Source organism: Strongyloides ratti, assembly GCF_001040885.1.
Source record: "Strongyloides ratti genome assembly S_ratti_ED321, chromosome : 2".
Taxonomy (NCBI): domain Eukaryota; kingdom Metazoa; phylum Nematoda; class Chromadorea; order Rhabditida; family Strongyloididae; genus Strongyloides; species Strongyloides ratti.
In genome coordinates, this window is record NC_037308.1 from 8,458,259 (window position 1) to 8,485,988 (window position 27,730).

Here is a 27,730-nt window from a genome sequence, read left to right on the forward strand (position 1 = left end):
CACTTTTTCATTTAAATTTAACTGTTTGTAACTTCCGAAATTTTGCTTTTTTGTCAAATTCATGATTATATTTTAAATCCATCTTTTTTTAAAAACTATCCTATGGTTATATTTTTGTTTTTAAAATTCTAGTATTACACAAAATACCAAAGGAAACATATAAAATTAATTTTCTAAAGAAGCCATAAAACTGTGAAAATAATAAATGTTTATATTTTTAAAAACTTTATAATTAATGTTATTAATATTATTTTTATAGAAATCTTTACAATTATATGTTTTCAAAAGTTATTTATTATTTCAGTTATAATTTTCCATGCAAAAATTATTAAAAAAAATATAATTTTTGATGCTTTTTCTATAGTTTTATTTTATTCAAGCATATTAAAATTAGAAAAATATGACATCTAAGTGAATGTACAAATTTAAAATATTTATAAGTGAAATTTTTGTTTTTAGAATCTAGTCATAAGGATTACTAACATATCTATCATAAGCTTCATCTTGGGGATCTTGACCAATAGTTCCATAGTTTGTGTTTATAACACTAGTTTGATTAAATGCATTTTGTAAATTATTTTCACCTGATATTAACGGTATACCATGTGGTGCTAATGCTGCATCAGCACCATCATCATCAAATTCACCATATGTATTGTATTTAAAACCAGAACCTTTTGTAAGCTTGTTAATACAATAATTAGAAACTAAAATTATTATTGAAATTAATGCATTTATTTGAAACATTGTTCTTGTTCCAACATAAGAAATTATAAATCCACCAATAATTCCACCACAACCTCTTGCTATTCCATTAAAAAGAAGTGCTAAAAATCTTTGACATTGTTGTTTAAGATGTGGTGGAGCAACTAATGAAACATATGATGAGGCACATGCCCAAGTAAGTGAATTAATTATACCTTGAACAAATTGTAATGGTAAAACCATCCATGGATTTGTTAACCATGAAAGTGCTAAAAATCTTAAAATATTAGCACCAAGTAAACCATACATTGTTTTGACATAACCATATTTATTTATAACACTAAATGAATAAAAGAACATGATAACTTCTGCTATATGATTAACAACAGAACATAAACCAAATAATGTTGGTGATCCTCCAAAATCTTGAAGATGCCAAAACAAAAAACTAAAATTTAAACCTGAACCAAATCCAATTATAGCAATAGAAAGAAGATAAATTGTAAATGGAAGATTTAATGATGCCTTTATTAATGCTCCCCATTTTGATAAAAATGTTTCTGAGGTATTTTCTGGTGCATGTAACTGTTTTCCCATTGTTCTTTGAGCAATAGCTGGATCAACTTCCTCAACTCGACTATCCATAACTAATCCACCAATCTCTTCTGCCTTTGTTTGTTGTTCTGATTTTGGAAATTTTAATTGAGTTGATACAATCATTGATAATACTGTAAATAAAGAACATGTTAAAAAACATATTGTATAATTTTTTTCTGTAGTATTTTTTATTGGACATGGATGATTTTTAAAAGTATCAGAGTAATCAAGACCAATACCCATTATAAACATAGCAACACCCCAACCAATAGAACCAAATAAACGAACTCTACCAAACATTTTTGGTGTATTTTTGACAACAGATAAAGTTATCCCATCAACAAGAACTATTGCTGGTGATGAAAAAAATTCACCAATAAGTATTATTAATAGTAGAAGCATAAATGCCTGTTCAACAGCTGGTTCTCTATAAACTCTTGAACTATGAGGTGGTGAAAGTAAAATTCCATATTGAGATTCTTCATAATTACATACTTTATCAGATGTAATATATTCTGGTGCAATACCTGGAATCATATCTTCTTCCTTATCATAACTACTAAGATCTATAATTGTATCTATAATTTGATTACTTGCATCTCTTCTTTTTCTTCTTCCCAATCCAACTGATTCTTTAATTAAACCTAATGGTCCACCTTTAATAGCTGGTCCAGCTGCAGCAAGATACATACAATTATCTTTGGTAATATTTTTATCTAATATTACACAATATGGTGTTTGGGGTTGGACGAATCCTATTGCTAATGTTGAAATAACTAAAGATCCTAAAGAAAATAATAATAAAAATTTTCCACTTTTAAATTTATCAGCATAAAATCCCCAAAATGGTTCTGAGGCAAATTCAATAAATGGTCTTGAACCTAACAAAAGTCCTGCCTGTGCTGCTGTCATTCCTAATTGTTTAAAATAAACAGCTAACAATGGAAATAATGAACCAAATGAGGCAAAATATAAAAGGTAAAAAACTTTTAGCATAAAAATATCTCTCGATATTTCACGACCAAAAATTCTAATAACTTTATCATCACCAATAGAATCTGCTATCATTTTTTAATACTTATTCTATAATTAAATATTTTATATTAAAAATTTATTAGCAAAAAAAAAAAAGTTGTTGCTTTTTTATTTTAAATTATTATATTTATAGTTAATTTAAAATTAAAAATATATATATTAAAAAGGAAAGTTTAATCAAAGTTTAAAATAAATAATAGTTATTTTTCTACAATCAACCTAACTTTTATCCTTATCCAATATTTTTAATATAACCCAATATATTTTCTTTATTCATCCTACATTATGTTAAAATAGTGAAAAAAAAAATTGTTTTACTATATAGCATATAAAATATATATATATGTATAAATGTATATATATTTATATATATATATATTTGCCAATTTTTAAACATAATGTTATAAAAATAAAGTAAACGGCATGATAAAAAAGAAATGCTTTAGTTATATGATATGAAAAAAGAATATATAAAAGGATGTAAGAGAAAAAGAAAAATAATCTTAAAATAAAGTAAAAGAAATTTTATTTTATGGAGATAAATAAAAATGCCATACAACTAAGGAATATTTAAATACTTAAAGATTACCAATAAATTTTTTAAATGTTTATTTTTTTTTTGTTATTTTTTTTTCTTTTGTTTAAATTAATACAAAAATGTTATTGATAAAAAAAAAATTTTAAAAAGTATTAGTTTGTTAATTAGAAAAAAAACACTAACTTTTTAAAATAAAGTTAGTGCTATGAGGTAGCTAAGATAATGAGAGTGAGTACATGTACATCTATCTCATATATCAAAATATTTTTTTCTATTTTCACAACTTGAAAATTGCCAATTTGAAAATGATGTCATATGTATTTAAAAGTTATTTAATAATGTAGAAAAAATTCTTTAACAAAATCTTTTTTGTATATTAATAATTATAACAATTTCATTCATCAATATTTTAACAAAAAAAAAACATATTTAATACAATAGAAGTTTAATTAAACAAAAAATTTTGTATTATTAAATTTATTTATACTACTTTAAAATATTATTAATAATTGTAGTATATATTTTTTTAAACACCAGTTTTGTTAGCAAAAAAAAAATAACAACTTTTAAAATAAGAAAATTTAAATTTTCCAAAATAATAAATGATTTATACCGTCAAGATCTTCAACATTATTAATTAATTGAGATGATCTATTTCCGTTCGTAAAATTATATAATTTTATAATAATATCATTTGGGTTCCCCGTTATATTGGAGTTACAATATGTAGAATCAACACCTTTACCACCACTAACTAAATAAATATCTTCCATCTGTTCAAGTAATGAAGCATTCAATGACAATCTACGAGATTTTGTTGGAAATTTTAATAAATCAAATGTTGATGTATTGATACATATCAAAAAATTACAATTTCCAGAATGACCAATATTACAAACTATAAATAAAAAAAAAAGTTGATATCAGAAATTTATATAATAAAAATATTAAACTTACCATTAAAATTGGGAATAAAATTATTTTTTGAAAAATTTACATTTGTTGATAAGATTATACCAGCACTTGTTCCTATAAAAAGTTGACCTTTAGCACAGGTCATTGCAGTAATCTTTAAACAACCCATTTTATGTTGTCTAATAATATTTTCAACAACACTTAATGTTTTATTAACAACAGGTGATATACTAAATTCTGTTATTAATTCAAATGTAAAAGCATTTAAAAGTTTGACATTTGGTGATTTTGTCATTCCTAAAAATAAGTTTGATCCTTGTATTGACATACATGATACAGTCTCATCTGAATTACAACCAATTCTAGTCTTTTTTTCAACCTTCTTAACATTTCCATTTAAAAGAAGATAAATATAATTTTCTGATGTGAAACATAGTCTTTTGGCAACAGCTATCATACAATCAATTCTACTACTACAAATATCTTTTAAAATATTACGTTTCTGTAAATCCCATGTCATATCTCTTTTTCTTTCAAAAAAAATAAATTGATTTTGATATTTGGAGGAACATGATACAAAAATATTATCCTCAACATAAACCATTGTAACTATTGGTATTTGTAATTTTATAATTTTTTCTTTGGACTTATTTTTAATATTATCATTATAATTAAAAACAAATATCTCTCCATCTTCATTTCCTATCCATATGGTACTTTGTTGGGCAACGATACTCATTGATGTTGGTTCAGAATCATATAATTCACTCTCACTACTACTACTATCCATTAATAATTCTGATCTATCATTTGAAGTTGTTGTTGGATTTTCAAAACTATGACTTAAACTAATTCTTCTATTTTTTTTATTACTTCTAAGTTTTGGTGCAGGAACAGCAATAATAGATACAATTGTAGAGTTACCTATAAAAGCACTTGATTCTATTGTTGGTTCACCATTAATATTTATTGTTGTTATTTGTCCACTAAATTTATCAGTTGAAGCTATCCATAAATTACTTGCACCTTCTATAGATATTTCAAATGTTGGTGTTCCTACACTTAAATCAAGTCCATTTCTTAATTTTAATGGTAGAAGTGTCACAAATTCTGGAGGTTCTAAATTAACATTTACATCATTTAATAATGCCTTCTTTGATTCTATTAAATTTTTTTCCCATGCTGCTCTTTTATCAGCATTTCCAAATTGAATATTTAATTTTTCAATACCATTAAAAGTTAATATTTGTAAATCAACAGAAATTAAATCTTTATCTATTTGCATTCTTTCTTCTAAATTTTTTTGTTGTTTAAGTTTATCTAAATAACATTCTTCTATTAATAATGATAATTCTTTTCTACTATGACATTCTAATAATTTACTTAAATCTATCATTTTATTAAGAATACTACAATCTTCCTGAACAATTTTTAATTCTTTTTTGACATCATTTACTAATGTTAATGTATCCTTACAAACATCAACATCATTTAATGATATTTTCATTAATAATTTAAATTTATTGTCATTCAAAAAATTTGAATGTTGAGTATTAAAAAATTTTTTCATATTTTTACCATACTGTTGTACACAACAATTATTATTAGTTTTACTTTTAAAAGATGCTATTATCATTTGATCAGACATCATAAAGATACATCTTCCCTTTTTTATATCACTATTTGGTGTTGATAGTGCAACTAAGTCATAACGAAGTAAATTTTGAGTATCATAATCATTTTCTTCTTTTTGTTTATTAATTTTTAATGCCAATTCATGAACATAATGTTTTACTAACATTAATTTTTCATACTCAAAATGTTCCACAGATGTATGTTTTATTATTTGTTTTAGTAATAATTCATAACGTGGTATTTTTTGTATTGGAAGTATTAATATCGAATCTAAATCTAATTTTGAATGATTTTTTTTACAAAAATTTCTATAAAATTTGTCAAAACTTGGTTTTTGACGGGCATCATGAATTGCCTGTTTAGCTGCTTTGAAATTATCAACAAATGCTATGTATGTCTCAATCATTGAAACTTTTTTAAAATGTGCCATCAAGACATCAGCAATTATATAATCACCATTAGAAGCACATTTTATTCTTGAATATAAAGCAGCTAATAATACTTGGTGATGTGCAAGAATTTCTGGAATTTTATAAAAAATTTTATCAATAGTTTCATTATCTATTACTGTTCCTTCTAATGGTTGTTTGAGGGGTCTCATAAATTTTTGAATAATATAATCTAATGATTCAACATATGATTTTTCAGTTTCAAATAATTCTCGTATAGCTAACATTCTAACATCTTGGTGTCTTCTTAGTGATGCTCTACTCCTTTTTTTCCATAAAATTTTATCAGCCTGTAATAATGTTTGATCTAATTTTGGTGTTGAGTGTGAAGTACTTATTGTTGGTAATTGTAATAAATTTGGATGTAATGTTTGTGAACCATACATTGATATTTTATTTAATGGTGGTAAAAGTGATGTTATATCATATGAAGAATTACTATTAAATTTCATTGATGAATTATCCCAATCTTCATTAATATCATCATCTAATGTTCCATCTTTAAGTAAATCTTTATTTTTAAAACTTTTTAATAAATCTGAAAATCTACTGACACTTGCAATACTATTAGCACCTTTATCACTATCATATAATTCACCACATTCAGTATGTGCTGATTGAAACATTTCACCTTCTTCATTAGTTCTAAATATTTTAATATTTGATGGATTAAAAAATGTTTCATCATTATTTTTAAATGTTGGTAGACTAATTGAAGAATTATTATTTTCTGTTAATTCTCTTGGAGCATAATTATATGAGGCTGAATCATTTTCAAATTTAATAAATCCATCACTAACAATTGATTGATTTCTTGAATCTAATGATATTTTATTATTTGAATTAGTTCTAGATGATGTTCCATTATTTGATGAGGTATCTGTAGATGATGAATCTATAGAAAATTTTGCTCCACTACGATTAAATCTATATGTATCCATTCTCGGTGATAAATTATTCGTTTTTACTGATGGAAGATATTGCATTACACCACGTGGATGTAAACCATAATGTGTTGTTGTTATAGATGTTGTTGATGTGGGTAAATTTAAAGAATTATCTTTGTAAAATTTTTTTGATGAATCAACAGAAATATTATCATCAAATGTTTCTTGATTTTCTAATGGAATATCTGAAGTTCTAGAGAGTGGTATTTTTAGAGATCGTTGTAAATATTGTATTGATTCAGCTGCTTCACGTAACTCTTTAATTTCTGTATTAATATATTCATCTTCTGTTACTGACATGAAATCATCTGGTACTAATGATTGCCTTGGTGTCATCCAAATATCATGAGCACTTGTTGATTGATGGCGAACTATTGGAATTGACAATGAGTCAAGTAAATTTTTAATTAAATTAATTTGATTCTTAAAAATAAATTTTAAAAAAAAGTATTAAAAAAAAATCTTACATTTTCTACTTGTTCTACACTTGGTTCACTGTTAGTTTTACGTAAATTACATTTATTTTTATGTAAACTTCTATTACTTCGTTCAATTGAACTTTTTCTACCTAAATTTTTCTTTCCCGTTAAATAATTATATGAATTTGAGACGTTAGGTACGTCACTTCGTCTTCGATAATAATACTTTTGCCTATTTCTACATCCTGGTGAAGCTGTTGAACTTCTTTTTAATGATGGTTTTATTCTATAATGTTGATTTAACTCATTACTAGAATCTGAATCTGAGTCATCTGCATCATTACCATTAAATATATTTTTTCTTAACATTCCTAAAATATATATAAATACTTTTTAACATAAGAAAAATAATAATAAATTTCTAACATTAAAATAAATAGTATAACATTAATATTTTGAAGAATAAATCAATGCTTAAATTTCATCATATTAATATCTCTTTATTGAAAACAATATATTTTATAATAAACAAATTAACTTTACAAAGATTTAATTTCCAGGTTCAACAGACAATATATATTAAGTTTACCCGTCCATATACCTATAACATCATATCTATTCTTAAGTTAATATTACAATAAATGTGCAAAAGATACTAAGGTATATTCCAATCAGTGCCACCAGAAGACATATGACTAAAAGTTAAATGTGATTGTTAAAATAAAAAAGAGTTTGTAAAGATTTTTTACTGAAAGTTATAACAGAATGAAAAATATAGGTATATTTGACAGGTATAATATCTTTTATAACTTTAAGTTTTGAAAATATTTATTATTATAAATACATTATATTTTATCATTTAAAAAAAAATAAATTTGTATATGTTTTATGTTAATATTATTATTTATCAATTTAACTGTAGTTAAAAAAATTATTATCTTATTTTCAGTGAAAATTTTCCTAAAATTTTTAATTATTTTTATAATTTATTATATAATAAGTTTACAAATTTAAAATTTTTTATAAAAAAAACTATATATGATTTAGTATACTTTGTTATTTGATACTATTAAATTAAAATTATTACACTTAGACATATAATTTATGATATTCTTCAAAATTTAAAAACAATTTTTTATTGCCATCTTTACATTTTTCTTAGAAATTTTTTATAGGTTAATAAAATATGCAAACAATAGATATTTCAATTTTATTTAAAATGTTTCTATAAATAAAATTATTAAGTTATCATTTTTTTTGATATACATAACAAAATATGTATTAAAAAACTTTTTTGCACTTTGACCAAAAAAGTTGTTGTTGAATTTATATATAGATTAAAAAAAAAAGAAAACACAATATTTTGTTTTATTATTCTATTATTTGTCTTAATCATTTTTAATTTTAACTAAAAATATATAACATGATTAAAATTTAGTGTCTTTTTTTGTTTTTAAAAAGTTTTACTTGTTAGTACCTATTTGCAATAGTACAAAGTAATTTAAAACTAATGACATACAAAAGTTGTGACTCAATGTTTAGTCATTTTTAGAATTTTTTATTATCAAAAAATAGTTGTGTAGAAATTTATCAACTATTGTAATTTTAGGAGTATTTTTATTGTACTCTTTTAGCTAGTATTTGTTAGAGATAATAATTTGCTAATTAAGATAATTGTATTTTATTATATTTAACTGTTAACTGTTTTTATATAGGCACATAACCAAAAATAATAAACTTTTTACTACATTTAAAAAAATATTTTGTTTGAAATAATATTATTTTAACATACTTATATTATGAAAAAATAGCACCAAAAAAAGATTTAGAACCTTTCCTTCCATTTGATATGGTTTTATCAGCAAATGGTTTTTGACAATTTTCAAAAAGTTCATCATATAATTTATCTCTACTCTTTAAAGATTCTGAAATAAATTTGTCCTCTTCTTTTAGTTTTTGTTTAGCTTCTTCAAAACGTTTCTTGGCTTCCGTATATTCATTCTCAAATTTTGCCATTTCTGCTTTTTTCGATGTTAATGTTGTTTCTAGATTACGAATATTTTGAATAGTTTCAGTACATTCTTCATTTAATGGAAGAATTTGAACTGAGTATTTTGTTCTTGTTAAAAATTGATCCCCATAAACACAAATAATTTGGTCACCTAATCTTAGGGGAAAACTTTCTCGTGGTTCTAAACCGTCTAGATAATGAAAAGCTTGTGGTGCTTCTTTGTATTCCATATAATGTTTTAATGGAACAAAATCCCCTATATGAATACGATCAAAAGGTACATAAAAAAGTTCAGCAGAAGTACAATTTCGTTTTTTCTGAGATTCTTGAATTTGCCTAACACCACCATCTTTATCAAATATAATTAATTTAAATTTAGACATTGATGCTGATGATACTCTTACAATAATTCCTTGTTTTTGATCTGCTTCTGTTACTGTAAATTTGTAAAAGTTCCCTTCTTGTTTATTAACAGATCCATCAACTAATTTTCCTGGTTCTAATAATGTTACAGTTGGTGATCCTGATTCACCACAACATATCTCTTTTGCTTGGCCAAGAATTTTTGCCGGTACAACTGTTGGAATAGGAACACCAAGTTTTGAAAATAATGCACCAAATACGCGTCCTACAGCTCCAATATCATTACTGAGATCTACTCCATCAAAATCCAAAGCTGTTTCACTTGGTCCAGATATATCATATTGTCGACGACGATTTGGATCTGATAATATAGAATAGGCAACAGATATCTCTTTAAACATTTCTTGAGCTTAAATAAAATAAACTTAATTTTTTTTAATCATAAACTTTACCATGAACATCATTTGGATTTCTATCAGGATGATATTTTAAGGCTAATTTCCTATATGCATTTTTAATATCTGCCTCAGTTGCCGTTTTTTCAACACCTAACAACTTATAATAGTCAGCACTAGTATTTTTTGCAATACTTAAAGATGAATTTTTATTTACCATTTCTTCAAATTGTTCTTTTTCTTCAAAACAATTTATAACTGGAAAAAAACGAAAAGATTGATAATAATTTAAAAATTTATGCATAATGACATTATATTAACAATAAACAAAAAAATATTAAAAAATTATTTAATGGAAAGAAATTTTGATTTAACAAAAATTTAATTTAATTCAAATTCACATATTAAAAATTGTGTTTATAATATGTATACTGTTTGTAACATTTTAAAATACATATATTTAAAAACGTACATATATCTATAAGCTTGCAGATAAGAAAAGAATGTCAAATTTGGTGATAAATAAATATTTAATTGAAACTAATCAATAATATTGAAGTGAAACATTTTTAAACTTTTATTTTAAAAAAAATGTTATCAGAATAAAATGAAGACAACAAATAATGTTCAATATAGCATTGCTTCTTTGTATATAAATACACGATATTCTTGTTTTTGGTATACAGTTTAAAATTAGGATAAAATGATATCCTAATTAGAAAATATTATATTAAAAGTTTATATTGCGCTTTACCAATAGATTATTTTAAAAAAAACATTTGTAGTTTTATATCAAAAAGTATTGTTACATTAAAAAAATCTTTCAATTTTAAAATATATAATATGACAAATAACAAAGTACTGATATAATATTATGAAATATTTGTAATAAAAATATTGGAAATGAGTTATAAGATTTTTTTGATAAAAATGCAATTACATATCCTAGTTGATTTCTATCCCAATTCTTGAGACTACTTTAGTCATAGTGACACTTAATAATGTACCCAGAAAGTATAAAAAAATAAATTTTATTTTAGTCTTTCTATCATATATTTAAATTATTTTCCGATACGCCTGGAACCGCAATGGTATTTTTTTTTTAAATTTAGGGCGATAAACAATAAAAATTATATATATAAAAAAAAACGGATTCAAACATTTTTATTGTAAAAATGTGGAGAGTATTTTATATCTATATAATTATCTTTTATATATATTTTATACAAAACTTCGTAGATTCCCAAATTATTGGTATAAAAAAATCTACTAATAATGAATATTACATTTCTGAATCAAATTCACAACCTATCTTTGATAAACCACTTCAATCTTCTTCTGGTACTGATAATAATTCTAGAAATTATAGACTTTTTAATGTTAGAAACCAATTACAATATGACTACTATAACAATAATGAAAATAAAATTGGACACTTTTGGTTGACTTGTGGTAGTTACAACTGTGGAAGAGGCAAAAAATAGATTACATATTTAAATAATATTAACAACATCTACTTTAATTGAAACAATTTTTTTGTTATTGTTTATATTTTTTCTGATAGCCAAATTGCTGCTTTGCATCCGTTTTGTACAATTCCTTTTAATAAATCATATCCTGGTGCTTTTAATCCATCATGTTGAATTCCAGTATCATGGTGTTCTAATTCTTCATCTCGAAATTTTGATATTATTTTTAATAAATCAGCATGTAAAACTGGATCATCAGCCACTAATTCTTTTATTTGATCATTGTAGTGTTTTACAATTAAATCTTCTACTGCTATCGTACAGGCCATTGCAGCCTCCTTAGAGATCATTGCAGTACCAGCTCCTAAACCATATGCCACTAAATTGAGGACTGGAGCAAATACTGTTGCATTAAAATTTTTTTTTTCAAGAAGTCTTTCAAATGTATCAAGATGATGTTTTTCATCTCTCCACATGTGTTCAATTACAGAAGAAACAGAACTACCTATATTTTAAATTAGTTATTTACTTCAATAGAAAACTTAATTACCGCCAAGAACAGCCAATTGACCGGCATAAATTCTATCAGCAGCAAGTTCTCCCATATGATTAACACGTAAAATTTTTTGAATTAATTTTTTTCTTTCATCATCAGAAAGTGGAGTCCTCTGAAAAGCTGATTTTTTAGATGTAGATGACTCATTGGTGGCAAATGTTCTAATCACAACACCATTAACTATTTGTCTTTTAATACAGGAATTTTTCAAAACAAGCATTGTAAAAAATTTAAAAAATGTTTGATAACCTTGTATTAACTAAATTAAATTTAAGAAACAAAATAGATCTCGTAATGTATAAAACTCTCCAAAACGTAATTCTTTTCAGGATTTATTTGTTTATAGAAAGAAACAAAATACTAAAATTTGAATTATAAAAAATTTACTACACAATTCTTTAAAAATTCAAATAAATTTTCCATGTTTAAAAGGAATTTTATAAAAGTAGACAATGAAGTAATAGTTTTAACATTTTTAAATTAAACATAACTATAAATAAGTTAAGTGATTTTAATTAAAAAGTATTTAAATGAATAAACTTTTTTGATTATACAAATTTTTAATGTTTAAACACAACTTTTTCTTAGGGTAGTAAAAAAAGATAAATTTTAAAAGCATTCAACAATCATTCAAAATTACACTTTAAAAAAAAGTATATTAAAAAATAATAACTAGATTTAATAGTCATTAATGATAATTGACTTTTAAATATCATCAATAAATTATTAAAATTTAAAAATTTTAATGAAATACCATTTAAATTGTATAAAAATTTCAATCAACAAATGTTTCCAGTACAAGAAATAAGAGATATTGAAGGGAAAATAATATTTCTTTTAACAATTCTACTTAATAATTTAATCAATGGTTCAATTAATATATTGTTGAATAAAAGAATTTTGATTTATTAAATTTTTATAATTTATACAAGTGTACATAACCTTACAAAATTATTAAAATCAATACATTATTGACCATTTATAATTTTGATAATAAAATAAGATAAAATCTTTAATTTTTTTATTTTAAAAAATAATTTAAAAAAATTTGTTTATTTGAAAACACAATTCTTACAAATCTACATTATTTCAATTTACCAATTTTGATTAGAAATAAATTTATCGTTCAAGTAGATTTATTATTGTAGTTATTTAGAAGTATGCCTGTTCCAATTATAGATATATTTATTCTCTCTGAGAGTTTTATGTTAATTTTGGCCGCTAAAATTATCAATAATCTCCATTTTTTAAATTTATTGTTATATTTATCGTTATTTATCTACTATACTTTTTTTTTCATCAGTTTTTGTTAATTTCTTGATAAAGTTTACTATGGCTTACGTGTCAAATGTTGATTATATTTTTTCTTTAATCTAACGTTTCATTACTTTTAGTAACTATTCATGAATGAAATTCTACAGTTTATTAGTTTAATTCCACCAGTAACACGAACATACTTAGGATTATGTTGTTTTGTTACATTTTTAGTGGTATGTTTGTTATATTCCTTAATATTTACTTAAACCTTTCCAGCAATTTGATATTATAACACCATTTCATATATATTTCAATTGGAATTTGATAGTAAAAGAACTTCAATTATGGCGACTAGTCAGTTCATTTTTATATCTTGGATCATCTAATATTTCATTCATATTTAATTTAATATTTTCTTATCGTTACAGTCGAATGTTAGAGGAAGATTCTTTTGCTTTTAGAACTGCAGATTTTGTCTTTCTTTATTTATATGGGGCTGTTTTTATGATTGTTTGTGGAATATTTACAAACACAGTATTTTTAGGTCAAGCTTTTACAATTATGTTAGTTTATATATGGGGAAGAAGAAATCCAGATGTTAGATTAAATTTCCTTGGAACACTAACATTTGGTGCTTCTTATTTATCTTATTTTTTGTTTTTCTTGTCTATATTAATGAATCAATCTGTTGTCGGAGATATATTAGGCATTTCTGCCGGACATATATATTATTTTCTAGAAGATGTTTATCCAAGAGAACACAATGGACAAAAGATTTTGAAAACTCCATCAATTTTAAAAAAAATTTTTGATCCTGCTCCTTTAGCTGAAGTTCCTGTTGATGAAAGGGCAGGAGGAATGGCATGGGGAGCTAATGGGGATGCTGATGAACGTTAATTAATTCGATTGTTTTAAATAAGATTTTTATACGTGTTCTATAATAAATATAACTTTTATTTATTTTTAATTTAATGTTTGTTTACATTTTTATATTTTCTTTTATAAATATTTTTTGATTCTATAAATGTAAGAATGAATTATCAAACATTTTCTATAAAAGATGCTATAATATTTATTATTGATACGGGTTCTATTTCATTGTCAGAAAATTTTAGTTGGAAATTAAAAAGAATTTTTGAAGTATTAAGGGAAACAATCTCATATATTTGTCTAACAAATAGTAATTTAGAAGAAGTATGTATTTTGTTAGTAAATACATTAAATTCTTCAAAATGTGATGAGGAAATTGCATCAACTTACACATTTATTCCAATGGGGTTGGTAAGTACTGATATGGTCAAACAATTGGACTGTTTACTCAGTTCTGATGATTTTGTAAGTACAATTTTACAGAAAACAGGTGGTTTTGGTAATGTTTCATTGGTACAATTGTTTCGTAAATGTAACAAACTTTTCAATTTTTGTAAATCTTATAAAAAGAAAACAATTATATTTTTAACACCAACTTACGATCATTTTAAAAATTTTACAAATGAATCATTTTTAGAATTAAAAGTTATTGCAAAGGATCTTGAAGAAGGTAAAATAAGTGTTAATATTATTGTGATTGATAATAATTCAATTAGTGGTAACTTAACATGGAATAAAATTGGTGCAAGAGTAGATTTTTGTGATAATTTAGATAATCTTCCATTAATTTTGAAACTAAAATGTAGTAGAACAAAATGTCACAGAAATATTTCTTTATATTTGACTAATAATTTTAAAATTGAAGTCGACTTGTATAATATTGTAGATATAAAATCAATTCCTAAAGGATTTCATATTGATGCAGCAACAAATCAAGTAATTCAACGTAATCAAGTTTATAAACTTGATAAAGGTGATGAAATGTTCCATAATTATGATGATGTTTTAAGTGATAGCCTTTCAAGTGATGATGTTTTAAGTGATAATGAATATAAAAGTCAAGATATACCTATGAAAATGAAATTTTATGGTAAAGTATTTGATTTTACGAATGATGAAATTGCAAAGATAAGAGAAATAGCTCCTCGTGGAATTCAAATTTTAGGTTTTCGAAAGATTGAAGAATTTAAATTGGATTACATTTATTCTGTGGCATTATTTGTATCAGCTATTGAAAAAAAATATAGAGATAAAAGGATTTTTTTTAGTTTATATAATTCATGTGTAAATAAAAATGTTTTTGCAGTGGGAAGATATGTTTTAAAAAGCAATTTTTCTCCCCAATTAGTGGCATTAATCCCAACAAATAAATCACAAGAAGGATTTTTTAAGTACAAGGGGTTCTATTTATTTAAAATGCCATTTAAAGAAAACATTAGAAGGCTAGTTGAAATAGATACCAATTGCAAAACAAATTTATGTAACGCAACTAATTTTTTTGTCAATAAACTAACATCTAATTTTACACCACTTCAGTATGAAGATCCTATGTTAGAAAGACACTATCAAGCAATTGAAGCATTAGCTCTTGATAAAAAGATAACAGAAATGAAAGACTTACCGCATAATTTAAGCTAAAATGTTTTAGTAAACTAAATTAAATATTTTGGATAATCTTTTAAATAAAACATTAGTCCGACAACGTATAAATAGTTTTAAAAGAAAAACAAAATTCTAATAAAATATAATTAAAATATGTAATCATTTAAAATAGAAATGTTTATTTTTCACTTTTAATTAAAATTAGTACATTAATGGTCTTTTACATAAGATTTTATCATATATATTTTATAAATTTTTATATAAAGGACAATTAATTAAAAAAGTTTTTAATTTAATGTGACATCTGATAATGTAAAAAGTCCATTAAATGTATTTACTTTAAACATTTCATATAAAAATTAGACCAAAACATATCATTCAATCAATACTTTTACTAAATTCCAAGTTAATAAAATTGAAAAATACCTATATTTTTATAAAAATATTTAATTTTTAAGAACTTCCTTTATTGGTCTTCTTTGTGCATTAAGTACACAGAAAAGTGCAATAGCTGCTGATACAATCAAAACAAAATATCCACTTTTATAAATTGTGGCTAAATCAGCTCCAATACCAAATTCGTATCCCTGAAAATTTTTTAAATACATTAAATATTTTAATTTCACTTACTAAGAAACGAATTCCATTAAAAATATGATATACAATTGGGAATGCAACTACAAATTTAAATGCATCCAATATTGGAGATGGTATATGAAAACTTTCAATAAGTTCACAAAATTGTGTAAAATTATATGGAAGTAAAGCAAACCCAGCACCACCAACAACAAGAACACCTCCCATTATTGAACCAGAAATTCTAGAAAGTCCAGAAAGTCCCCAAGTCATTTGCATTTGATAAATACCAATAGATGGAGATAAAGGACGTTTCAAAGCTTTTTGAGTTTGAAGATAATTCCATCCAAATTTTTGAATTGGAGTTTTACTATCAATAGTAAGAACGCGTGAACTAAATATATATTATTATTATTAAACTAAATAAACAAAAACTTTAAAATTTATATAAATTACCTTGTTTTAATTGTTCTTCCAGCAACAGCATGAAGTTTAGTTGCTGTACATAAACGTGAAACCCATGGCATAAAACTCATTTTAATAATTTTTTATAATTATCTAAAAATAAAAAATATTATAGAAATCACGTAGAAAATAAAGAACAATTGACATATATTGGAAAAATGATTATTTATTGCAGTGAAGAGGAAAGTGACTGGATACCAAATATTTTTAAAACGAAATAGTATGTGATAAAATAAAAATTATTTTTAATGATAAATATATAAAAATTAATGAAAAAAATATAAGCATTTTAATAGAAGAAATTTTATTTCCTTTTTGTCTAATGGTTTTTGTAGATAGGAAAAAAAAATAATATCATAACATTTACATTATTTATTAATTTTACTATAACTTCATTTTATACAGAAACTATAAAAGATAACAATATATTTATCTGGTTTTATCAACTAATCTAAAAGCTTCCATAAATTCATTAAGATCTATAAAACCATCTTTATTAAAATCTATACTTTCTGCAATTTCTTTTATATCATCTTCACCAAATGACAATTTTGTAAATTCTTCCAAAACTTTACAACCTTCAATAAATTCTTGCATTGATATTTTTCCAGAATTATCTTTATCCATAAATCTAAATAAAGTTTCTAAAATATTTTTATGACGATAGAATGTTTCTGTTATTCCAGCACTATCTCTTTCACGTACTTCTCTTCCAAATTTTACTGTTGGAATGTTTTTATAAAAAACAGATTTACCATCACAGTCAACTTTAACTAATTTTGGAGCTAATGCTCTCCATGGAACATTCAATTTTGTGGTACTTGATACTATTTGACACCATTGGTGTAATGATATTTTTCCAGTATCATGTGGATCTAACAATGCTAATTCTCTTTGTAATTCACTACTATGTGCTGCAATTTTTTCTCTCAAATCTCTAATAGCACTTTCTTCAACTAAACTTATTCTTTCACGAACAGTAGTTTTTCTATGAATTTTACTTGCCATATATTGAATAAAATGAGGTTGTAAAGGAGATCCCATAAATTTAACATAAGCACCCCTATTACTACCTGTTTCATAATAATTTGATGCAGAAAAAATTGTTAAACATGTATTGTTATGCATATATTCATAACCTTCATATTTACATTCATGAGATCGTACTATAAGTTTTAGATTATTTTTATCTAGGAATTCTTTTGTTATATCAGGACCAAAATAGGAGCCACCTCCTCTAAAGACATTGGGACTACAACCATTTTGAGCTTTTGGATCACTCCATAACATATCTAAAACTAATCCCCACTCTTCACTATTAATACCTTTTTTACCAGTTCCTGTATCTTCATTAACAGGAGGACGTAATACACTTATATATTTTTGTCTTTGTAATTTTCTTAATTTTTCTAAATTTATTTTATTTGATATACCACCATGTGTAACAAATATTTGATTTTCAATTATAGTAGCTAATGGTAACCAAGAATAAATATCATCAATTAATTTAATTATAGAATTTGTATTATCTTTATATTTAGCATTAATTTCTTTAACAAAACCATATCTTAAATTCATAATATGATCTTCATGATTTCCTCTATTTACAACAAATGAGGTAGGATTTAATATTAAAAATGACATAAGAACAATAAATATTTCTATACTTTGTCCACCTCTATCTACAAAATCACCATTAAAAACATATGGATTATCCATTGATGGAAAACCATTTTTATATAATATAATACATAAATCATCAAATTTTCCATGTAAATCTCCACATACAGTTATTTGTTTAGCAATTGATGTTGACATATCAACTACTGTAGGCATATTTTTGAGAATTTTTCTTGCTTCATGAAATATTAAAAACATATATTTTATATGTAAAGTTTTATTATTTTTAAAATGTTCTATCATCTGTTCAATGTGTTGATTTTTTAATGGCAATGATATATGTGGACCTTTATAATTTTTTTCAATTTTAAATTTATCTGGATTTGTTGCTTCTAACAAAATACGTTCCATTTCAGTAACATCTAAAACAAAAATTTATGTTAAAAAATTTTATTTTTTTTTATTTAATTATACCATTTGATTTTGTAAATTCTACCAGAGCTAAAAAAAAAGAAGTTTTAAAAAATATATATATAATATAAAAAAATACCACTATTAAATGTTCCATTATTTTGTGTAATTGTTTCTTGACTTATCATTGCTGAAATTATATCAGTAAAAAAATTATATAATTTTATTTGATCTTGTTCTCCGGCATACTCGAGTGCTGTAAAAATTGTCCATGTTGCTTTTCTTCGTGCCTCAAGTCGTGCTAGGCATCTTCTATACCATTTTTGTATTAAAATTGCAGATTTAATAGCTAAAAATACTTAATAAGAACATTTTTTATAAAAATTAAAGAAAAAAATCACAGCATTGAAACAGAAACATAAATATATTAACAAAACAATACAAAACTAATTAACATACACATTGGTGGAGAATTACTTCTCATTTTATTATACTTATTAACGCTAAAAACAATATCACTCTCTTTTTTAGTAGGACAATTAATATCATCAATAAAATTATTCCCACCATTATCATTATTATCATTGGAATAAGTAGATTCAACACTAGCAAGTTGTTGCAATTTAGTAGTGTTGTTACTATAATTTTTACCATTAGCTGATCTACTGTTTCTTTGACTATTATTACCATTAGAAAATGTATTATTTTGATTTTTATTAGTAGTTTTAGAATAATTTGGAGTATTAGAATTTAAACTAGGTATTATATTTGGTTTTGGGTTAATTCGAGATTGACGGTTAACAGCTGAAACATTTTATTGTAACAATATACTTTTGGATAAAATATATTTATAAAAAAAGGTATGTAAAGTTAATCAAGCAAAGCTTTTTTTTTTTTTTAATAATAATAAATGTATTATCAAGCATGTACTTAAAACCTACTTAATTCAGCTGAAGCCTGTTTTTTGTTGTTATTTATTAAATTATGATTACCATTATAATCTTTTTTATTTTTATTAGAATGTTTTTGTAGTATACTTTGTCCACAACCCATATTTACAAATAATTAACAATTCAATTACAGTCAATTTTCTTAAAATACAATAAAAATTTTCATAAATTGATATGAATAAATTTTATAAATATTTTTAAAATAAAAAAAAAAAAATTACTTTAAATATATTTTTAGATAAATTTTTTTCTATTTTAAAAAAAAAAAAATAAAAAAAAAAGAAATATAATAACAATTTATTTTAAATATTTACTATTCTCATAAACATACGTTTAAATAATTTGGGAAAACTATTTATACTAATATCTTATAAATGCCACTAACCCTGTTACATAATATAGCATAAACAAAAAGCTGATATCTTGATTTTAAAGACTTTATATGATGTTAAGATTATGTTACTTTATGTAAATGTCATTAATAGATATAATGTTAAATAAAATGACTTTTATAGAAATAGAAAATATACTTTTTTTTCCATATGTATAACATAATATTAAATTAAATACAAATTGTCAAAATATTTTATTTTAAGAATACGATATTTCATGACGCATCATTGAAATAAAATAGTATTATATATTAAATATACAACTTATCATACTGATAAATACATCAATAATTATTAATCATAGATGATTTTGTTGATATTATAAAATTAAAAAAAAAGTAAAAAAAAAAAAACATATGTATTTAATTGTATACAATTAATTAGATCATCTTAAATGATGTTGATTAAATGAAAATGAAAATAATTTTATTTACATACAAAAAGTTTTATAAATCTCAAACTTTAAAATATTCTAATAAATTTTTAGTATCTAGTGATTTAAATGATAAATAAATTTATTATAACGTGTAGATTAATTTTTTTATAAACCAACTCTGTGTGGCTTAGAAAGAAAAGATAAGGTATACTAGAAAATTTTTATATAATAATATAGAAATATCACATCTTTTTCAACAACTTTTATACTTTAGCCCTCTTAATAGACTTTATATAAAAGTTATTCATCTATATAAATAGGTGTACAAATTTATATACTCAATATAAAATATCAAGAATCAAATATATTTTAAAAACCACCAAATAGTTTTAAACTTAATTTAAATATATAATAAGCATAAAAATACAACATATTGAATATTTAAATATTTTAAAGTAGATTGTTGATTTTAACTTTTTATAATATATACAAATTTTCTCTTAATTTTTAAAGTATAAAAAAATAACTGTTCTATATGTTCTATCATTTATGCTAATCAAAAATACTTTAAATATATATATATATATATTATAATATTTTTTTAATATAAAATAAAAAGTTAATATTTTTTTTTGTAAATAAAAACATAAATTTTAAAAAATAAATATATATGTATTTATATATATTTAAATTTAAATTAGAATAACATATATTTAATTAAAAAATATTTAAAAATAAAAAAATTAACATAATTGTTTAGTTTTTTTTAGTTAAACTTTATTAATTATATGATATTATACATAGATAAATATGTACTTAAAAATAAAGACGTCTAAACTTATTATATGATAAATTTTTAATTAAACTAAAACATTTAAAAAAATTTTCACAATACATTTTATCTACAATTCTATCTTTCATCCGCACATCTATATTTTTTATACTATTAGCTACTTATGGCAGGTATTATCATAAATATATTTATCAAAATATTTTTCTCATTTATAATATTAGCAGACATCTGTCTATCTATCCATATATATATTATATATTCTTTTTTAAACTTGAGTCATCTTCTTCAACATTAACTTATGCTAACATTCATGCAATTAACCATAAAATATCTTTTTACAACAAGGAAATTTAAGTTTATATTTTAATTACAAATGACAACACTCTTTTTAATTTATCCATCAAAATAAAAAAAAAATGTTTTTTAGAATATTAAAATAATAAACATTTTGAATATAAAACATCTTTAAAAATTTATCTAATCCAAAACCACTTTTAAATAATATTTATAAAGTTAAATGAAAAAAAAAAATTATTTATTTTAAAGGTTTCATCAAATAGACACAGAAAAGGTTGGTGGTTTGCCATAAATACTATACTGTTATCTTAGTATATCAACAAGTAAATAATAGTATGATAACAGAAAAATAAAGTTTTTATAAACAAACTAAGACTTCAATATGAATTACTTATAATTATCATTTAAATATATTTTAATTTTATATTGAAGAAGTACCTTGGTTACATTTTTATCTTATCAAAAATGTATCATTGAAAAAATATAAATATTATATCTTTTAATATGAATATGCTTTAATTAATGTAGAAATCAAACTATATTTATTTTAAAATTAAAAATTGAAAAAAGGCAAATTATTTGCATGCAAAACAACTTTTAATGAAAATATTGCTGATATTGTAAAAATATTTTATCCTCTTAAAATGTAAAGTATTTGCAAAAGAGATAATAATTTAAATAAAAATAAAATTTATAGTAAATTATAACAAATTTAAAAATAACAAAAATATAAATCATAACTCAGAGGCATGTTTAAACTCCTGACAAAGGTAATATTTCATTTGATGATCCGAAACTGATGCTTTCATTTTTGTTAATGCTCTTTCAAAATGTTCTAAAGTTATAGAGTGAAATAATGATTTTCCTTCTTGTAAATCTCTTACTGCTAACATTGAAGCTTGATACAAAAGTTGTGTAATATCAGCTCCACTAAAATTTTTAACTTTTTCTATTTCACATACCTTTTTAAAAGTTTCTTCCCAATTATCAACTTTTGGTTTAACACCATATTTTGAAATTTTTGTTAAAATATCTATTTTTTCTTCTGTTGATGGTATACCTACATAAACTTTTCTATCTAATCTTCCTGGTCTTAAAATTGCTGGGTCAACAATATCTAAACGATTTGTAGCAGCAATTAAATAAACATCATTTCTACCCTCTATACCATCCATTTCAGTAAGTAGTTGATTTACTAATCTTGTTTCACTAGACTGAGATTTGGAAGATCTAACTGGAGCTAATGCATCAATTTCATCGAAAAAAATGACACATGGAGCAGAATTTCGGGCTCTTTGAAAAACTGTTCTTACAGCTCTTTCACTTTCACCAACATACATATTTATTAATTCTGGTCCTTTAACACTTATAAAATTTAATTTTGATTGATTTGCTACTGCTTTTGCAACTAGTGTCTTTCCACATCCTGGTGGACCATACAAAAGTATTCCAGAAGCTTTTGGTACTATATTTAAAGATGTAAAAATTTCAGACCTTGTAATTGGATATAAAATAGCCCAATTTAGTTCATCACGTACTTTGGCTAAAGCACCAATATCTTCCCAAGATACATCAGGAACTGTTGCAAATCCTTCACGTATAGCACTAGGTTGAATTATTTTTCTTGCCTCATCAAAATCAATTTTTTCAATAATAAAATTTGACACTTGCTCTTCACTTAATGTATAATTCATCATTTCTAATACATGTTGTGTTTTCATTAGTAATGTTTCATCATCTCTACCAATATTAAAGTTTGTTTTTAAAACACGCCGAATAGATATCATAGATGCCTCTCGAACAAGTGATTGGATATCAGCACCAACATATCCAGGAATTTCTTTTGAAATAATAGGTAAAATTTTTTCAGCATCTGCTATTTTAATATTTCTTGTTAATTTTTTTAATATTTCACCTCTTCCATTTTCATTAGGTATACCAAAAAATAATTCTTTATCAAATCTTCCTGCTCTTCTTAAACCTTCATCTATATCTTCTATTTTATGAGTTGTACCAACTACAATAACTCCACTTAAATCCATATTTTTACTATCATCTACCTCCATATCATTTTTATCAAAATTAATTTCGGTTGACTTTCCAATGTCATCCATACATTGCATTAATTGTGACACTAAACGATTCTGTGATTGTTTATCTTTACTATAAGAACTAGCAATAACCTCTACTTGGTCAAGTAGTAGTACACATGAACGAACATTTTCTGCAGCTTTAAAAACATTTCTTAAATTTTCTTCACTTTTACCTGTTATTCCACCAAAAATTTTAGTACAACTTACTTTTATTAAGGGAACTTTCAATAATCCAGCTAATGCCTCAGCAAACATTGTTTTTCCGGTACCTCTAGGACCATGTAAAATTAAACCTTTTGGTGGAGACATTCCAATACTTTTAAAAATAAGTCCTTGTTTTAAATATAAACACATTTCTAATGCTTCCTATAAAAATTATTAATTTAAAGAAAAAAATAATAATAATAAATTTTCTTACATATTTTTGTTGATCTACACCACCCATATCATCAAAAGATGTTGTTGGTTCAATTATCATAAATGTTCCATTGTTATCCATTCCATTAGTATTTGCCTTTTTTAAAAGTGAATTTTCAATATCGTTTTCAATTTCATTTTTTCTTTTTTTTCCTTTAGAAAAATTTAAACGTGGGGTAGTTTCATTTTTAGATGATTTTCCGTTACCTAAAAGTGAGTTATCTTTTATATTTGAATGACTTTCTTTTGATGGTGAGCTGTTATTTATTATCCGAATTTCAGCTATATCAGAATCCACACTACTTTCATTGTGAATAACATTTTTAGAATCATTATTAAGTGGTTTATTATTATATAGTGATCTCATTAAATTTCTACTCATAATAATATTTATTTTTTAGAAATTTTCTGAAGTAATAAAATATTTAAAATCAAATTTAAGTTTACTTTATCTTTAATTATTATTAATAAATAATAAAAAAAATTAAATATAATCGCTGTGAAAGAATTTTTTGGTATTATGTTGTTAACAAAAAACCCGGCAAACACCCGTTGCATTTTTAGATTAATTATCTGTTCAATGTCTTAAGTGTATTTAACATAAAAATAATAAATGGGAAAGAGTGGTACATTAGAGGTATGATTTTTTTTTATAATTTTTTTTTTTTTGAATATTTTATTTTTTAGAAAGATTATCAAATTGTTAAAGAAATTGGACGTGGTGGATTTGGAGTTGTATATAAAGCTATACGTAATCATGATCAAAAAGAAGTTGCTATAAAAATTGTAAGTTATAACAAAAAGTTTTTAATTTTTATTTCTTAAGATTGACAAAAATCGAGTTAGTCCTGTTAGATTATCACAGGAATTAAAAGCATTAAGATCATTAAAGTCTATGCATGTTGTTGAGTTTTATGATGATTTTACGGAAAATGATAATCACTGCATTGTTATGGAATATTGTTTATATGGGTCATTAAGACAATATATAAAAGAAAATGGTCCATTATCAGATAAGGTTGCTGCATTTATTTTACGCCAATTGGTACTTGGTGTCAATAGTATACACAAAGCTGGTATGATGCATAGAGATCTATCTACAGGCAATGTCCTAATATATGAAATATCCAAAGATGGCAATATTTATATAAAATTGGCAGATTTTGGATTAGCTACAAATTTAAATACTAATAAGATGCCTGCAACTATAGTTGGTACACCAGGTTTTATTGCTCCACAGGTTTATGAAAGATCTTATGGACCAGCAGCTGATGTTTATTCATTAGGTTGTATTTTATATTCAATGTTAACAGGAAAAGAACCACCACGACAACCTGGTGAAAAACCTGATTCTAAAGATTTTATTGGATTATCAGACGATGCTGTTAAACTATGCAAAGATATGATGAACCCTGATCCTGATATTAGAATTCCATTATTAGAAATACAAAGATCAGCCTTTTCAAATAGAGCATTAGGTATTACAGTTTCTCGTGATGGTTATACAAGTAGGGAGAGGTCATATGATAGTGTCAATCGCAGTAGATCAAGGGGTAATTCTCATCCTTATCAAAGGTCTTCAAAAGACAGAACTCACAAACAGTTTAGATCTCAGTCAACTGGAAAGCAAAAGTTGTCCAATGGAAAATCTGATTCAGCTTTTGAAAGTGATACAATATCACAATTTAATGACAAAGATTTGTGTTCTCATGTTCCAAGGTTTCGTGATAAATTGTCTCGACCATCAAAGTATAACGTTTTAGGTGATTACAATCGACCTAGAAATGAATTAATTGATGGTAGAAAAACTTCAACTACATATACCACTTATAGTAATTTTTCATTAAAAACAATTGGAGGTAGTGTCGGTTCAAAGAAAGATAAAGTGTATTCATTAGAATGGCCATTAAAAATAAATTTTCTTGGAACAATTTCATCTCTGACTAAATCTGGACGTTTTTCTGTAAGTAATGGCATTACTTTTATCTTTGAATCCGTTGACTCTAAAGGTTATATGCATGCTGTTATGGTTGTGGATCAGAAACGTGGTATCGAAGAACAAGTAGTAAAACTATATATACTAGATAGAAGAATAAAGTTTTCTGAACAAATATGTGTTGTTGATGATATTTTAAATGAAAGACATCCAATTGTATATACAAGCATAAATGATTTAATGAAAAGTCGCCTTGCAAATGAATGTTATACAAGAATGTACTGTTGTAGTAAAAAATTTGCTGGACGTGTTGCCAAAATTACTATTAATTCTCCTATGGGTTTACCTAGGTGTATTGTCAAATACATGTTTAATGGAGATTTTCGTATAGTTTTTCCTGATGGTCGTGTTGCTGTACAAAAAGTGGATTCTTTAAATATTATATGTACTGATATTAATAATAGATCAACAAATTTGTCTAATGATGAAATTGAATCATATAAGCATATAAAAAATTTCTGTTTAAGTTATAAAAATATTTGTAGTACGACAAATTCATCTGAAAAAGAGAATTTTATTTTGCCTCCAGACAAGTACAAACTAAAATATGTATGTTTATATTTATTTAAAAAATTAATACTAATTTATTATTTTAGTCAAGAAATGATGGAAAAATGGTTGGAATACAAACAGAAGATTCACAGGGAATAGTTCGATTGCTTCGAGAATCAACAACACAGAAGAATGGATACATTTTTACGGAAAAAGGTGGATGTGAGAAAAGATTTATGTATAATGGACAGCTTAGTACAGTTCCAAGTTACTGTAAAGCTATGCTTTTAACTTTTATAGAAAAGAAAAAGTCACATTCAAACAATTAATTCGATGTAAAATAAACCTTCGTTATATTTATTATATTATTAATTTTCAAAAAAAAAATTTATCCATTAATATTTATTTTCAATCATTTAATAACTTGAAACAATTTTCTTTATGTAATGGATTAATTTATGTTTGTGGCAAAGTTTCTATTAATTATAAATAATTCAAAGATTTTATCATTAGTTAAATTTTATTAAAATGTATTACTTTTATCAAGAAACCATACATCAAGATGTGAATAATTAGAAAATTTCTTATTTAAAATGAATTCATTTTATAAATACATTAAGATTAAAGTTATTAAAATATTAATTATATTTCTTTAAGAAATATTTATAAATATAAAGTTTAATGAAGCCAACTAACAATTTCTTAGTAATACCATGTACATAGTAATGATCTTATAATAAATTATTAGAACATGAAATTAAATGTAAAAAAAAAGTAAACTTTCTATTTCAGTGTAATATATACTTAAAAAAACAGTATAAGTTTATTACAAATAAAAAATAATATTGGCAAAAAAATTAATTTAAAATATTAAACCTTGATATATAATCTATCTTATAACGATAAGTTATCGGTATCCCTTTTATACATACATTTGGAATGGTGTGTTAATAAAAAAATTCCCAATTAAACAGTCTTTCCAAATATAGTATGATAAATAGTTTAGCCGATTAAATTTATAAAAAAAAATTTTTTTTAACAAGATAAAATATATGAGAAAGGAAAGATTTCTGTAACTTCATTTTAATG

The 27,730-nt window shown here is 23.7% G+C and overlaps 11 protein-coding genes across 11 annotated transcripts; 4 read left to right on the top strand and 7 right to left on the bottom strand.

The window, feature by feature from the left end:
- Positions 1–462: 462 nt before the first annotated feature.
- On the bottom strand, positions 463–2,370 carry SRAE_2000269800 (Major facilitator superfamily and Major facilitator superfamily domain, general substrate transporter and Major facilitator superfamily associated domain-containing protein; the record flags this gene model as incomplete). Its single annotated transcript, XM_024653796.1, has 1 exon — positions 463–2,370. The coding sequence occupies one exon, from the start codon at positions 2,368–2,370 to the stop codon at positions 463–465; it is 1,908 nt and encodes a 635-aa protein (XP_024507237.1).
- A 1,086-nt stretch (positions 2,371–3,456) lies between these two features.
- Positions 3,457–7,609, bottom strand: SRAE_2000269900 (Rho guanine nucleotide exchange factor 17; the record flags this gene model as incomplete). The annotated part of the gene is made up of 3 exons (XM_024653797.1): positions 3,457–3,773; positions 3,833–7,244; positions 7,289–7,609. The coding sequence occupies 3 exons, from the start codon at positions 7,607–7,609 to the stop codon at positions 3,457–3,459; spliced, it is 4,050 nt and encodes a 1,349-aa protein (XP_024507238.1).
- Positions 7,610–9,037: 1,428 nt separating this feature from the next.
- Positions 9,038–10,229, bottom strand: SRAE_2000270000 (DnaJ homolog subfamily B member 9; the record flags this gene model as incomplete). Its single annotated transcript, XM_024653798.1, has 2 exons — positions 9,038–10,023; positions 10,067–10,229. 2 exons carry the CDS (start codon positions 10,227–10,229, stop codon positions 9,038–9,040), a joined length of 1,149 nt encoding a protein of 382 aa, XP_024507239.1.
- Positions 10,230–11,010: 781 nt separating this feature from the next.
- Positions 11,011–11,493, top strand: SRAE_2000270050 (Hypothetical protein; the record flags this gene model as incomplete). Its single annotated transcript, XM_024653799.1, has 2 exons — positions 11,011–11,023; positions 11,249–11,493. 2 exons carry the CDS (start codon positions 11,011–11,013, stop codon positions 11,491–11,493), a joined length of 258 nt encoding a protein of 85 aa, XP_024507240.1.
- Positions 11,494–11,555: 62 nt separating this feature from the next.
- Positions 11,556–12,254, bottom strand: SRAE_2000270100 (Ubiquinone biosynthesis protein COQ7 homolog; the record flags this gene model as incomplete). The annotated part of the gene is made up of 2 exons (XM_024653800.1): positions 11,556–11,983; positions 12,029–12,254. The coding sequence occupies 2 exons, from the start codon at positions 12,252–12,254 to the stop codon at positions 11,556–11,558; spliced, it is 654 nt and encodes a 217-aa protein (XP_024507241.1).
- Positions 12,255–13,437: 1,183 nt separating this feature from the next.
- SRAE_2000270200 (AT09129p) lies at positions 13,438–14,188 on the top strand (the record flags this gene model as incomplete). Its single annotated transcript, XM_024653801.1, has 2 exons — positions 13,438–13,524; positions 13,568–14,188. 2 exons carry the CDS (start codon positions 13,438–13,440, stop codon positions 14,186–14,188), a joined length of 708 nt encoding a protein of 235 aa, XP_024507242.1.
- Positions 14,189–14,323: 135 nt separating this feature from the next.
- On the top strand, positions 14,324–15,799 carry SRAE_2000270300 (X-ray repair cross-complementing protein 6; the record flags this gene model as incomplete). Its single annotated transcript, XM_024653802.1, has 1 exon — positions 14,324–15,799. One exon carries the CDS (start codon positions 14,324–14,326, stop codon positions 15,797–15,799), a length of 1,476 nt encoding a protein of 491 aa, XP_024507243.1.
- Positions 15,800–16,209: 410 nt separating this feature from the next.
- SRAE_2000270400 (Succinate dehydrogenase cytochrome b560 subunit, mitochondrial) lies at positions 16,210–16,875 on the bottom strand (the record flags this gene model as incomplete). Its single annotated transcript, XM_024653803.1, has 3 exons — positions 16,210–16,350; positions 16,394–16,733; positions 16,796–16,875. The coding sequence occupies 3 exons, from the start codon at positions 16,873–16,875 to the stop codon at positions 16,210–16,212; spliced, it is 561 nt and encodes a 186-aa protein (XP_024507244.1).
- Positions 16,876–17,233: 358 nt separating this feature from the next.
- SRAE_2000270500 (Serine/threonine-protein phosphatase rdgC) lies at positions 17,234–19,888 on the bottom strand (the record flags this gene model as incomplete). The annotated part of the gene is made up of 5 exons (XM_024653804.1): positions 17,234–18,846; positions 18,899–18,925; positions 18,975–19,184; positions 19,295–19,639; positions 19,777–19,888. 5 exons carry the CDS (start codon positions 19,886–19,888, stop codon positions 17,234–17,236), a joined length of 2,307 nt encoding a protein of 768 aa, XP_024507245.1.
- Positions 19,889–22,377: 2,489 nt separating this feature from the next.
- Positions 22,378–24,535, bottom strand: SRAE_2000270600 (AAA+ ATPase domain and ATPase, AAA-type, core domain and P-loop containing nucleoside triphosphate hydrolase domain-containing protein; the record flags this gene model as incomplete). Its single annotated transcript, XM_024653805.1, has 2 exons — positions 22,378–24,102; positions 24,155–24,535. 2 exons carry the CDS (start codon positions 24,533–24,535, stop codon positions 22,378–22,380), a joined length of 2,106 nt encoding a protein of 701 aa, XP_024507246.1.
- A 231-nt stretch (positions 24,536–24,766) lies between these two features.
- On the top strand, positions 24,767–26,970 carry SRAE_2000270700 (Serine/threonine-protein kinase PLK4; the record flags this gene model as incomplete). The annotated part of the gene is made up of 4 exons (XM_024653808.1): positions 24,767–24,790; positions 24,841–24,939; positions 24,980–26,698; positions 26,746–26,970. 4 exons carry the CDS (start codon positions 24,767–24,769, stop codon positions 26,968–26,970), a joined length of 2,067 nt encoding a protein of 688 aa, XP_024507247.1.
- Positions 26,971–27,730: the final 760 nt, after the last annotated feature.